This window comes from Python bivittatus, unplaced genomic scaffold, assembly GCF_059951505.1.
Source record: "Python bivittatus isolate LINGU-HERP-01145 unplaced genomic scaffold, Pbiv_v1 ctg000700_np1212, whole genome shotgun sequence".
NCBI lineage: Eukaryota > Metazoa > Chordata > Lepidosauria > Squamata > Pythonidae > Python > Python bivittatus.
Window position 1 is genome coordinate 104,554,931 of NW_028277098.1, and position 13,647 is coordinate 104,568,577.

The 13,647-nt window shown below is 63.2% G+C and overlaps 1 protein-coding gene across 6 annotated transcripts; it reads right to left on the minus strand.

Annotated features, from left to right (window-relative positions):
• Positions 1–809: 809 nt before the first annotated feature.
• ZNF335 (zinc finger protein 335) lies at positions 810–11,165 on the minus strand. 6 transcript variants are annotated; one of them, XM_088154455.1, is made up of 24 exons: positions 11,007–11,164; positions 10,014–10,712; positions 9,768–9,920; positions 8,664–8,898; positions 8,388–8,565; positions 8,198–8,310; positions 8,028–8,046; positions 7,622–7,738; positions 7,462–7,538; positions 7,220–7,380; positions 5,610–5,842; positions 5,429–5,507; positions 4,872–4,966; positions 4,533–4,789; positions 4,251–4,359; positions 3,664–3,987; positions 3,383–3,525; positions 3,142–3,281; positions 2,825–2,928; positions 2,199–2,279; positions 2,026–2,109; positions 1,865–1,930; positions 1,675–1,756; positions 810–1,216 (listed from the first exon to the last, which is right to left on the minus strand). In XM_088154455.1, exons 1-24 carry the CDS (start codon positions 11,083–11,085, stop codon positions 1,104–1,106), a joined length of 3,741 nt encoding a protein of 1,246 aa, XP_088010581.1. In that variant the 5' UTR covers positions 11,086–11,164; the 3' UTR covers positions 810–1,103. The 6 variants fall into 6 exon arrangements, with proteins under 6 accessions (XP_088010581.1, XP_088010580.1, XP_088010579.1 ...); XM_088154454.1 differs by having other exon boundaries at positions 5,429–5,510; XM_088154453.1 differs by having other exon boundaries at positions 8,649–8,898.
• Between the last annotated feature and the right edge of the window lie 2,482 nt (positions 11,166–13,647).

A 13,647-nucleotide genomic window follows, 5' to 3' on the forward strand; every position in this document is an offset into this window, starting at 1 on the left:
TTCCCACAAAGCAAAGTTCAGGGCAGCACTGTGAGCAAACTGGCCTCTCCCTGCTCCAGACCGGGCCTGGAGGGACCCAGCATCCCCCCCCACCCAACACAAGCCTCAGCCCCGGTGAGCCCAGGACCTCGCAGGAGCTCCACTCGAAGAATGCAATGCCCCTTTCCAAAGCCAGCTGGGACCCTGCCTCTCCTTCCACCCTCGTCTCGGAACAAGGAGAAGGCAGAGGGAACCAGGGCTCTGGGCCAGGCTGGGGGGTCACCGGTCCAGCCCTGATGGGCACAAGGCCTGCACTGTCCCTGCTCTGGCCACAGCCTGCTTCCCTCCTCCCCTGGCAGGACAACCTTGCCCCGGCTCAAGCAGATAATCCCGGCCTGCCCGCCACTAATGCTCAGCCGGGACACAGCTGGAGCGGCTGAGCCAGACAAGCCACAGCTGGCTGCTTCCTGTTCCAGACTGCTGCTTCACCACCTGCCCGGCTCTTGCGCAGCAACCCAGGGCTGGCACCTGCTTCCCCCAGCCCTTGCTGAAGGTGCCCTTAGAGCAACGTGGCTTTTTGCCCCATTGAACACAATCAGGATAATGGCAAAGCTCCTAGCTAAATTCCCAGCTTAGCCGTTATAATCTGATGCAAACGCTGCCAAGTGAACAGGCTGGGTCTGGACTGCCAGGAAGAGGTCCGGTCGGCTCAGGCAGGGGGGCAGGGGTGAAAGGGCCTCAGCTCCCCTCTCCCACAATCAAGGTGACTTGAGCAGGGCTTAGGAGGGGAGGGGAGGGGAGGGGCACAGGCCATCAACCAGACTTCCAGACTTGGTGGGCCCTTTTTATTCAGCAGTACGTCCACCACAGACTGCCCCGGGTCGAGGCGCTTCCTCAAGTTTTGGTGCGGATGTCCCGCTTCCAGGAGGCACCTGTGAAAAGCGAGCCCCACCTGGCCTGCCAGGTCACACGCGGGACGGGCGAGCGCAAGCAGCCGCTGAAGCCGGCCAGTGGCTGGAGGCACAATCCAGAGGGAAGGCTAGTCCTCTAGCCAAGCCGGCCAGGGCATCCTGGCTGCCCCAGAAGTGCCAAGAAAGAGGTCCACCCTTGGGCAGCGTGCTCCTTCACTCTGCTAGGGTGATGATGTCATAGTGAACTCCCGGCTGCAGCTGATGGGTTTGCTCTGGCACGGACTCCGTGCCAAAGGGGGCATGGGCCATGGCAGCGTCCGCCACTGCTGCAGAGAGGAAGGAGAGAAGAGTAAGTAGAGGCAGTGGGGGGAGGTCCCAATTCAGACTTCAGCCCCTGTATTGAAGAGCAGAGGCCACCAGGTCATTCGGGTACGGGCAGCCAGCAGATGGGAGAAAACAGGATCTGGCCCAACCTGCATGGCCTGACGAGTACAGGATGAACACTTTGAGATCCTCTCCTGTGCAGCTGGAGATGGGGTGAAAACATCAGGCACAGAACTGGGGGGGGCCCAGAGGACTCAGCCCCCCTTCCCCACCAGGGTGTAGTTGCGCAGAGCAAGCCTGGGACCAACACACCCAGGAAATGCCAGGCCTGCAGCCCTCACACGGGGGGCCGCCAGGGCCTTTCCCTTGCCCCAGACAAGTTGCAATCGACCCAAGTCAACAGGTGGAAAGAAGTTCCTGACCCGGGGGTGGGTGTCCTCGTTCCCACCTCCCCCCATACCTGTCACTGCCGAATGTGCTGCAGCCTCCAGCTGGGCTTGCGTGACGAGCTGCTGCCCTGGTGACACCGGGACGTACTGGATCTGCGGGGAGAAGGCATCGGTAAGGGCCCCGTTCCAGACGCCCCCAAACACAGCCGCTTCGTCGGCTGGCCGCCTCCAGCGCAAACGTCCCAAGGGGGGCCTGCATACCTGGGGCTCCTGCGCAAACGGGCTGCCTTGTTCATACTGGATGTGGGTGATTTGGCCGTCCTGTACCTGAAACGGAGCAAGGATTGCGAGTAGACTGGGCAGGGGGGAAGAGGAACGGACGCCACCACCGGCTGGGAAAGGAGCAAGCAGGAAGGCCTCACCTGGATGTGATGGCCCTCAGGCAGAACCACATACTCGTGGGGCAGGAGGTGCTGGACGCCCTCCTGAGTTATGATGTACTGCACCTTCAGGAGGAAGGCGGGAGAAAGGTTACTTTCTGGCTGCCGGCCAGACCCCACGCCTCCCTCTCGGCACGACCCCGCAGCCGGCCCACCTGGTTCTCTGTGGTCACCAAATGCTGCACCATTTGACCGTCTGCTGTGGCCATGATCTCCTGAATGTAGGTGGCCTCCTCCTGCAAGGAAGCGCAAAGCCTTTACGTCCAGCCCAACCAGAATCCCCTGTGGGTGGGTGGGTGGGGTGTGTGCGGCAAGGGGCAAAAGACACCCGGGAGGCGGGGGGGACGACTGCTGATTCTCCCGACCATGCGCCACAGGCCGGAGGCTTCCGCAGAGACAGGAAGAAGCCCCGACAGCAGCAGCCTTACAACCATGGGGTCCCTCCTGTTTCTGTTGCCTGTCTTCCGTTTTCATTCTGTTAGAAATCCACACAAAGACCAGACCCTCTCTACAAACCTCAAGAGCCTTTCAAGTCTTCTTCATCACCGCAGGCTGTGTGAACGCAGCAACTGCGCTTCGTTAACCCAGCTGAACAACTGCCCGCTTTCCTCTTGCATGTTTAAAACTAGCAATAAACGCATTTCCCGACAGCAAGGCCTCACCTCGGAGGGGCTTCCCAGAACCTCCTCCCGGACATCAGGTTGCCCCCAGTTGAAAGGGGCACTCAGAGCAGGAGACGGCGGAGCTCCACCCTGCCGCCTCAGCACCTTTTGGTTCTCACCTGGCTGGGGACGTCCTGCTCCTGGGTCACGATCATGTGCTCCTGCTCCAGAGCCTGCTGAAGCCTCTCTGGGGCCAGCACAGCTTGGCCAGACTGCAGGGCTGCTGCAGGGTCGAGAAGAGAGTGAGGGGTGCCAGCTGGCCTCTGCTCAAAGACCCCCAAGATCGCCCTTGGCCAAGCCCTAAAAGGCTCCAGCCATCCCATCACCCTGGGATGAGGAACCACAGCCCCCAGTTCTGAATGCCGGAGCAGGAATTGGGGGGAGGGGAGCCAAGCCGGAAGGAAAGGGGAAGCCCCGATCCTGCCCGGTCACTTACTCTGCAGGGTGGCCAGAGTCTCCTCATGGCTGTTCAGGATGATGGTCTGGGACGCTGCGGGGACCGGTTCAGAGGCCGGCCTTCCTTCGGAGCTGTGCAGCCTCTGCGTGTGGAACTTGAGGTGGCCGTTCCGGTTGAACCTGCAGGCCAAGGAGTCCTGCTCTCAGCAGGCGTCCAGGCAAGGAACACCCCACGGCTGCAGAGCAGAGGCCCCCCCGCCCAAGCGATATCCCCAGCCCACCTCTGGCCACATATGTAGCATGCAAAGGGCTTCTCGTTGGTGTGTGTCAAAGTGTGTCTGCGCAGATCTTTCTTGTTCTTGGAAGCAAAGCTGCAGTGCTGGCACTTGTGGGGCCGCAGGCTGGCGTGCTGATCCAGGTGGCTCTGGAAGGGGCCAGAAGGTAAGAGGGGGCTCAGGTGGCCGCCCTCCCCTTCCTCGGGGGCTGGAGGACGCGCGGGCTCCTCTGGGTGGCTCCTTCTGAAGCCACATTTTCTAGCCCCCTCGCCCGGCAAAGCACCTACCCGGACCTCTGGCCATGCTGCTGCCGTGAATGGGCAATCGGGACACTTGAAGGCACTGGGCCCCACATGGGCCCTCTTATGGCTCTCCATCTCCGCTCGGCCCGCAAAGGTGGCGGTGCAGATCTTGCAGGAGAACTTCTTGGCCGGGGGGGCCTTGCCCGGCTGGCATTTCTTGGCGGGGGGGGGCTTGCACAAGGGCTGCTCAGCCGGGCCCAGCGGGACACCGGCCTCTGGCTCCTGCTGCTCCTGGACCTGCCAGGTCAGGCAACGCACCATGGGCCACCGGACGCCGGGGAGAGTCTCCAGGGGCTCCCCGTTTATCTGCTGTGGGGAGAACCACCACGGTCACGGGGGCCTCTCTGCTGCGGCCTGATCCCGAGCAGCAGGGCAGTCCAGGGGAAGGCCTGGCACAGGCGGCAGCACTGCACCCAAGAGGCCAGGTGCCCCAGAAGGCCCAACAGCTGCCCCGTGCCCCCGTAACACAGCAATGCTAGGCTGCGATGGGCGTTTTCACAGTGAGCTGCTCTGAGCTCTTTCTGTGGGAAGCAGCGCAGAAGCCTTTGGGAGGGGCGGGGCCCCTCGCTCACCTCCTCAGAAGGCGGCTGCTGTGGCGGTTGAGGCCCCTCCAGAGTTGCAGGGCCCTTCAGGGAGTCCTGCATCACAGTCTGCACCGTTTCACCAGAAGCCTCCTCCTTCCTGCAGAGAGAGTTTGGAAAACGGGCTCTCGCTTTCAAAGGACACAACAGAGAGGAGGAGCCGAAGCAGAAGCCGGCCTCAGCCAGGGGGCTGAAGGAACTCGGCCTGTCCTTGAGAGGCCTTTTCTGATCTCGCCCTGCCCAGAAGGCGGTGCCCCACCGAGGAAGGCTCACCTGTAGAGCGTGCTGGCAACCTCCCCGCCGGGGGCAACAATGCTGTACTCAGAGGCACCGCAGAAGGGAATGGCGATCTGCTGGAGCTCGGAGCCGCCTGTGGAGGGCTGGGCGAGGGCCTCTTGCACCAAGGCCTCCCTTTGCTCTGTCACCTGGAGGGTCAGGACACTGGCCTGCAGCTCCTCCTCCTCCTCCTCCTGGTCCTGGGACTCGGAGCCCTTGGAGAAGCTCTTCTTCACGGCTTTCACCACAGCCACCTGCAGGAGCAGCAGAGCGGGGTCAGGCCCAAGGCTTCGTCCCTTCTCAGCTCCCACAGCAGCTGGAAGCCACCAACCTCACCTCCAGAGCGCTGGCTGGCAGCTCCCGCTGGCCACTCATGTTCAGCAGAAGGTCCAATGCGGTTTGCGTGGCCAGCTCTGCCGAGCCCTCCACCTCTGATGGGGAAGAGGAAGAGATCCAATTTAGCCTGCACCCCTCTCCCTTCTACTCCACATCGTTTGAGCTGCTCTAAAAGTGGGAATGGGTCAGGGCACACTGTCACTCGCTCCTGGCTTATGTTCCCCCCCTGCCTGGCTCTTCTCCCCAAAACGGAGGGAAGGACTGCTTGACCTCGGCCAGATGCACTTCGCAATACAGCGCTGCCTCTGCGGCGGTTTCCAGAAACAAGACAGCTTTTCCCTCTGCCAGGTGATGGGAGAAAGGGTGAAGGCACATGGGCACCACGCGATCCAGAACGTGGGGGAACCTGGACCGGGATCCCTAGACCAACCCTGCCCTAGTGAAGTCACAAGCCAGGACCCATAAATTAAACTAAGGCTGGTGGCACAGCTGTAGGGGGCTCTGCCTCCCTGCCCAAGAATGGATGGCAGGATCCCTGCGAGCCTCCCCGCACGTACCTGGCTCATAGAGAAGGGTGGCCCCCTCCAAGGGCTCCTGCGAAGGGTCAGGGGGTCCTTGCGCTGACTGGGAAGCCACCTGCTGGGAACAAGAAGCCGAGCCATTGCAGCAGCAGCAGCAGCAGCAGCAGCAGCAGCAGCAGCAGCAGCGAGAGCACAAGGACCTGGTCTGGCCACTCACAGATGGGCTGGGCGTGGCGGCCTCCGTGGCCGCTTGACCCTGGCTGTGCTGCTGCTTCAGTTCCTCAATCTGCTGAAGGGTGAAGAAAGGGCGGCGGCGACAGGGGGGCTCCTCCGGGTGGCGCTGCACCCACTCCTCAAAATTCTCCGGATGGCGGCACTGGACGTGGAGGCGCAGGTTCTTCTTGTGCTTCGTGGTGAAGTGGCAGAGCTCGCAGGCAAAGGGCTTCCCACCTGCGGACGGCAGCAAGGCTCAGCAGGCCCTCCTTCCGCCTCGCCACCCAGGCGGGAGAAGAGCCCCTCCTCGACACACCCGCCCCTCCCCGGCTTGAGACCACGAGGCGGAGGGCTGGCGTGAACCTCCCCATCTGCAATTTCACACAAGGAGACGCCAAGGCTAAAAACACCATATGGAGTTTCCTGAGACACGGCTGTGCCTGTTTTCAGTACCGCGCAGATGGTACCGATGCAGTCAAACATGTCTCCCCTTTGAGCTAGATGGTCTCTGAGATGGCTGAGCAGATTGTGCAGCACTCCTCCTTGTAGGCCAGGGGCTGGGACTCCTGGGGCCCACCTCCAGCATTATGAGAAGGGCCACCGATGCGCCACCAGGAAGGCTTGGCTGTGCCTCCATGCAGACCCTCCCAGATGTGCTTGTGCTCAGGGACGAAATTGTCTTGTGGCCAGCAAAACGAAACATGCAGAGCTCTTTTCACACAAGTAAAATTTAAGAGGCCACAGTTCTCCCAAATTCACTAACTGGTCTGCGCAGCACACTCAACTACAAAGTAAGCCACTTTCTGGGCCAAAACACCATGCTAAATTGCAAAGCTCCTAACCAAGGTTAACCAGGTTCACAGTGAGGCGTGAATGCTTGTCTCTCACAGTATCTGCTCGGCCAGTTTGACCTGGCAGGGTTGGCATGCTCCAGGTTCCATCAAATAAGCAATGCCATCTCTGGACCCCGGAAACGCGCATTCTCCATGGCAGCGCTGCCCTCTGGAATGAGGCTCCCATGAAAATTTGAAGGGCTCCCGCCCTGCTGGCATTTCAAAGGGCATTAAAGACCTGGGTCTTTGCCCAGGGCTTTGAAGATGATGACTGACACCCCTGCGCCCTTTTTGTTCCCCTCTGGGCTTATTTCCTTTGCCACTGCTGTTCTTTCGCCTTCTGCTGCTTTTGAGTTTTTTGCATCATTCTTCATTTTTAAAAGTTTTAACAATTGTAAACTGCCAGAGTTGCCGGGAGTCCAGCAGCATGTAAATTTAATATATTATTATTGAATGCTATCACTCAATCACAGGCAGAAATTGCAGTTCAGCCTCCTATGGAAGCCACAGAAGGTCAGCAGACCACGTGGGAGCACCCAGGAAGCAGCTGAACTGGATGCTCAAGGCCTGTTGGGGGGCCTAACAAGCAAGTCATCACCACGCGCAGTCCACTTCTCCAGAAGGCCCTGAGCCCGCTGCCTTCCCACCAAATGCCGCTGATTGGGACGCGGGGGGTGCTCGGACTGTCCCACCAGCCCAGCCAAGAAGGCTTCCAGCAGCTCTTCCCCAAAGCCTGCTGGAGGTTGGCACCCAGTCTTGTCTCGTTCCTCCCCCCTCGCACCTGTGTGCTTGACCGCCACGTGAGAGAGCAGGAAGTCTTCGCGGACGGTGGCGTAGGAGCACAGGCTGCAGCGGAAGGGCCGGTCGTTGATGTGCAGGAGCTGGTGATTGAGCAGCAGCTTCTTGTCCTCGCAGACGTGATCGCAGAACTCACACTTGAACCTGCCCGGAGGAGGCCCTGGTCAGCCGGCAGTCCGGAAGAGCCAAGGTCCCACACCACCCCTCCCTAAAAGCGGCAGTCACCTGTGGTTTGCCACAGCTTGGATGTGGGTCAGCAGGTGCATCTTAAAAGTGTAGCGCTTCTTGAAAGACTTCCCGCACTGCAAGAGAGCAGAGGCCCGTTCCCATCACGCAGAGGTGCCAGGCTGCGCACGGCCACAGGCCCCAGTGCTCCCACACCCACCTTGTCACACATGTGGGGCTTTTCAGAACTGTGCGTCTTCATGTGCTGGGTGAGCCGCTTCTGCATCGGGTAGACTCGACTGCACACTGGGCAGGGGAAGGAGCTCCGCTTGGGAGCCTAGAGAGAGAGAGAGAGAGGGGGAGACTGTGCTGGGGGCCAGTCGCCTGGCTGGGCTTGAGGGCGGTGGGGCAACGTCCTCTTGGCAAGGCAGGCAGCTATTACGTCCGCCCAGCCGGCAGACGGATGTCCAGAGACACGGTTAACCTGCTTCCAGGAAAGATTCAAGCCTGCAGCCTCCCTCCCAGTCCAGGAGTTATTCTGCAGGCAGGCAGGAGGAGGAGGAGGAAGAGTGGGAAGATGGCCAGCCAGGAAGGAGTGCCAGGCTCGGGAGAATCTCTCTGCTTACCGGGTCAGCTCGCTTCTTCCTAAAACAGAGCAAGGAAGGAAGGCGAGTTTGTGAGAAGAGCAGAAAGCAGAAGGAAGGCCCTATTGAATTCAGCTGCCATGGAAGACCAAACCCAGACAGGTTCCAAAGGGCCACCCAGCTGAGGCGACCAGACCCCGCTCAGCACTCACTTGTCACGATTGTGCACAGCAGAATGACGGATGACATCCTTCTTGTACACGCTGGTGTAGTCGCACTCCTCGCACTTGTAGGGCTTTCTACCCATGTGGTTGAACATGTGCTCCTGCGAGACGCAAAGGAAAGGCTCAAGGCTCCGAGCAAGGCTTGCTCCCTGCTGGGAGGGGGCCAGGGGGAGCTCACCTTCAGAGAGGACCAGCGCCGGGAGCGATAGCTGCACTGCAGGCAGCGGAAGAGCTGGGGGTCTCCAGCCTCGTGGGAATTCACATGGAAGCGCAGGTCGTCGTGAGTCAGGAAGCGAGAGCCACAAATCCGGCACAAGTAGGGGCGCATCAACGGCCTGGCAGACTTGTAGCAGTACCTGCAAGGGGCACAGCCACGATCACCTCCGGTGGCCCAGCCAACTGCCAACTTCCGGCTCCCGTGGGAGCCACCCCCTCTCACCTTTGCCCCATGTACTTGCGGTACTTCTTGCCCAGGAACCGATGGGAGGGCCGGCCCCGTCGGCGGGGAATCACTTCGGGCTTGTCGCGGGAGGACGGGTCCCTGTTCTCCGAATCGGACTGGCTCACGGCCACTTCCGCGAGGCTGCCACTGGTGGCAGGGACGGAGCCCGAGGAGCTGGCCGCCTCGGAACTCTGCGGGTCCCCCTGGGGGATGCTCGGCGAGGAGGCAGCCGGCTCCACTTCACCACCTGCCGAGGGAATGGTTCGGAAGCGGGAACGCTGGTTGACACCGAGGCACGGGCGACGCTTTCTAGCTGCGGCCGAGCCCAGGGACTCCAAAGCAGCCGCAAAATACGCGAAGGGCCGGCCTCCAGACAAAACCCAGTGCACGTCCACCTCTGGGATTGGCAGACCCTCTCCTGTACAGGGGGTGCAACCGTTCCCCAGCAAGATCTCTACTCTGACGCATCTGGGGACAGAAGCTCAGGAGAACAGCGTGGTCTTCACGGGAAAAACAAAGGTGCTGTTGGGGTCCAAAAGCTCCCCTCCTGAGCTGGCCTGCCTATAGCATCTAACAAACAAGGAGAAAACTGGCACCAGGAGCTCTCAAGGCCAGAAAGTTAGCTGGCAAAGTCCCACTGGCTAAATCAATTTGGACACGGCAGGAAACGTGCGCTATGTAGGTGCACAAAGGATGACAACGTGCGAATCCTGTACGGCGTTCCATTTGTGAGCAGCAGAAGGAAGAAACCGAGACGCTTTGCCTTCCCTTCCAGAGCCGGGGTGGGCTGCTGACCACCTGCCAGAGCGCCGTTATCAGGCCCCTGTGACTCCAGCCCTCGGTCCCTCTCCAGGCACCACTTGCCCGGCAGAACCCTTGCCAAACCTTTTGGTACAGTGGGGGGGGGGGGCAGCCCTGCCAAACAGGGGCAAAGCAAGAAGCCTGGAACTCCCCCAGGGATTTGGTATCCATCTCCCAGGTGTGAGCAGCACCCTGGGGCATGCCAGCGTTTTAAGCCCAGGCGCGTGCTTTGTATGCCCCCTCAACGCGACCTTCTGGCCCACCCCTGCAACCCTGCGCCTGGGATGCGCTCACCCTCGCCCCCCTTCTGCTTACCCTCTGGCTGAGGGGGGGCTTCCAGGCAAGGGAACTTGCGGGGTCTCCCCGGGCGTCTGCGCGGTCGCTGCTCGGGGGAAGGGGGAAGCGGGCGGCCGATCTTGGGCAGGCGCCCTCGGGGCTCGTCCTCCGCTGGATTATAGTCGCTGTCCACTGCAGAGGGCAAAGATGGGCACCCACAGCCGCGGCGCGAGGCGGGACGGGACGGGACGGGGCGCCCGCCCGCCCGGGCCCCGCCGCGCCTACCTTCGGGGTCATCGATGGCACCGGCGTCCACGATGTCGTCGTCCTCCTCCTCCTCCTCCTCCTGCTGCTGCTCGTCGTCGCCCCCGGGCCTCCGGCTGCCCGGCGCGAGCGCCCCCTTGCGCGGGCGGCCCCTGTCCGGGCCCGAGGCGCCCCCTGCAGCCGGAGGAAGGCGCCTTGGCCGCCCGCCGGGCGCTCCCCCGGGAGAAGCGGCCGGGCCGGCGGACGCCCCCGGCGCGAGGTGCCGCTGCTGCGCGTGGCGCAGCAGGGTCTGCCTGCAGGCGCTGCGGAAGGGGCACCGCCGGCACTGGAAGCGCCGCAGCACCACCACCTCCACCAGCTCCTCGGGGGTCTCCAGCGCGGGCCGCTCCGCCGCCTCGTCCGCCGGGCCGCCCGCAAGGGAGCCGCACGCGCTTCCATTCCCGCCGCCGCCGGGCCCGGGCAAGGCGGGCGGCTGGCCCTGCGGGGGCTCGGCCGGGGCCGGGGCCGGGGCCGGGGCGCCGTGCGGGGAAGCGGGCGCCGCCGGGGACGAGTCGGGCGGGGGCGCCGGGGCCTCCTCATCCTCCGGGCCGGGCGCGTCGCCGCCGTCCGCCGCCGCCTCGCAGGATCCCGCGCCCGGGCCCGGGCCGCGCTCCTCCTCCCGCCGCCCGGGCCGGGGGGCCGCGCCGCCGCCGCCGCCGCTCTCCGCCTCCGTGGCCGGACCTGTGGGGGGGCGCGCCGTCAGCCGGGGGGCGCGCGGGGGGGCGCGGGGCGCATCCCGCCATGGCGAGCGCGCAGCGCGGGCCGCGCCGGGAGGAAGAGGGGCGAGGAGGGGTCCCGCCCCCGGGCCCCCGCGCGCGTCCGCCCGCCCCTCCCTCCGCGGGGCCTGTCCGAGGCGGGCTGCCCCTGGCGCTGCCTGCGCCCTGCTCCGCCGGCGCCATCTTGCCAAGCGCTCCTCGCCCTGCGGCCGGCGGGGAACGGACGGGGGCACCCGCCGCCCCGCCACCGCCCGCTCACCGCCAGTGGGTCCGCCGCCGGGCGCCGGGCGCTCCGTCGGCGGCCGCGCGTTCCGTTCCGGCACCCGCGAAGACGCCATCGCCGCTTCCCTCGCCCGGCGGAGGGATTCGGGCCTCGGCCCTCTCCGTCGCTGACATCGCTGCTGCCGGAACTACTTCCGCAGGGGACAGCGCGTCGTTCCGCGCTCCTCCAGGGGCTACTTTTCGTCGCCGTCCGCGGAAGCGTCCTGCGGCCTCGGCCCTCGCGTCACGCGCAGAGGCGGGGCCGCCGCCGGCCGCGGAGGTAGGAGGGGCGCGAGGGGTTTCGGGCCGCCGCCCCCGAGCTTCCCCGGCCTGCCCGGCCCCTCCCCGCCCCTCTGCGGAAGCGCCGCGCGGGGCCTCGCCGCCCGCGGGTGGAACCAGCTGCGGGGGCATCGGAGCCAGCGAGAGCCCGGGCCAGCAGGGCCCCCGCCCCGCCGCTTCTTCAGGCGCGCCGTGTGCGGGGTGCGCGTGGCGTAACGCGCTCCAAGCCCGCGCCCCCCCCGCTCCTTCCTGCGCCGGGCTTCGGCTCTCGGCGCCTCGGCCCCCTCCCCTCCCCTCCCCTCCCGCCGGCGGAGCAGTTGCCTTATTAGGTGCCCTGCGCGCTGCCCGCGGGGTGCCCAGGGGCCTTGCCTCATCGCGGTTGCGCAAGGCTGCCCGGAACGGGCGCGCCTCCGCGGCCTTGCCTCACGGCTTTCCCGGCTGCCCTGGGGGATGGGGGCGCCCGCAGGAGCCGCTGCCCCAGCCCGCCGGCGCGGGGGTCTGCAGCCTTCAAGGAAGGGAAGGGGCTGGCGGGGCGTCGCCCCCTTCTTGGCCTGAGCGGTTTCGGCCGGGCCGGGGCGGCGCGGTCCTTGGCGCCCCTGGCCCGTTTTTAGCATCTTGGGACAAAGACGGTGCATCTGCACAACGGGGGCGGGGGGGCTCTCTTGTGTGCTTTGGGACGGCGGGGAGCGAGTCGGAGACGCGCTCCTGGCCGTGCGTTGTTAGCGAGCTTTGCTTCTGCCGGGACTCGGGCTGTAACTTGCCTCGGAAGAGCGGAAAATGCTGCGCTGTTCCCTAAGGCAGGCTGGGGGCGTTTGAGGGCCGTGTGGCATCGGGCCGGTTACGCATCCAGGCCACCTGAAGAGGAGCCGCGGCTTCCTCCCCGTTGCTGCGGAGCTGGAGGAGCCAAGAACGGGAAGCCCGCTGACCGCATACGCATCCAGGTTAAGAAGCCCCCCCCGTGTTTTCCACTTGGCGGCTCCCCGATCTGAGCCACGTGGCCCCAGTTTCCCCATCAGGGAAGGCCAGTCTCGATCCCCTCCATTGCTGGCTCCTGCGCCGCCCGGGTCATGGGCAGCAGGAGGCGAGGAAAGCAGTGGCGGGGAGGAGGAGGAAGGCCCGGGGCTTCAGGGCTGGGCGTGACCTCCCTTGACCCCCAGAGACTCCCGGCTGCTTCCCCTCTTCCTTGCTCCTTTGCAGCCCCCCTGCCGGTCATGATTCATCGCCCAGATCAGTTTGCAGCACAGAGCGAGCCACGCGTTGTGGACAAGCACGCCAGCGCCGCAAGACCGGGCTGAGCCGTGGCTGGATTAAGGTCTCCTCCGCTAGGCTCGGCAGGAACCCCGGAGCCCACTGACCCGGGGCTCTGGGGCTGCTGCTGGGGAAGGTCCTGGCACTAGCTCTTCCCCCACACCGCAGCCCAGCCCGGAGAGGCGGCCGTTGTCCGGCCCACCTTGAAGTGGAGGGCAGAGGCCCCGAGCCCCTCGAGCTCAGCGGGGGGTCTGCGTGGCCGGGGGAGCGCGACTGGGCCTGCGCCCCTCTGCGATGCTGGGGTGGTCCGGCCACAGTGCGCAACTGCTGCCTCTGCTCCACTCCAGAGAGGAGGCAGGCTCGGAACCCGGCCTTGAACCTCGGCCCGTGAGCGGATGGGCGTCTTCGCGGTGCAGCCCCAGAGAGAGAGGTCTGGGGCAGTAGAAGGCGGCCTGGGCATGTTGGGCTGGGGGCCACCCTAAACTTTTCCCCACCGCACCCCCAGAACTTCCATCTAAAGCAACGTTTCTCAACCTTGGTGACTTTAAGAGGTGTGGACTTCAACTCCCAGAATTCCCCCAGCCAGCCATGAGAGAACGAAGTGCGCACACTGATCTAAAGTGCAAATTCTTGAAATCCAAAAGGCCAAATGGCAATGGAATTGTATATATTTGCTTTCCTCTAACATGCAGAAACAGTAATAAGTAACAATCCAGTGGAGACCTTAGTATTAACTATTCAGCTTAAGGCAGAAACCTTTACTGTACAACAAATATTTTAATGTAACTTGCAGTTGGCTGGTGTGAGTCTTCCGGGCTGTGTGGCCGTGTTCTTGAAGTTTTGTTTAGGGTTAGGGTGTGAAAGCCTTCGACAATACATTAACTTGCAGTTGTTAATTAATGCTATGTTTAGCTTTGGATGCAAAAATTAAACAGTCTTATGCTTATTAATGTTGACATTTCAAGTCATGCTTAACGCTGGTATAAACCTCTTTTTTTTCTCTATCTTGAAAGCTTTAAGTTATTTAAACATAAAAGCATTAACAGTCTCTAGTCAACCCCTGTATCAAAATAATACAATGTATTACTTATAGCAATGTAATAAAACAAGGA

Excerpts from the sequence above, each read along its gene's own strand:
- ZNF335 (XM_088154450.1), bottom strand. The coding sequence starts at position 11,085 with ATGGCGTCTTCGCGGGTGCCGGAACGGAACGCGCGGCCGCCGACGGAG. Across the intron at positions 1,757-1,864 it reads CGTTTGCGCAGGAGCCCCAG|ATCCAGTACGTCCCGGTGTC; the intron begins GTATGCAGGCCC and ends TTCTCCCCGCAG. Across the intron at positions 1,217-1,674 it reads AGCACATTCGGCAGTGACAG|CAGTGGCGGACGCTGCCATG; the intron begins GTATGGGGGGAG and ends TCCTCTCTGCAG.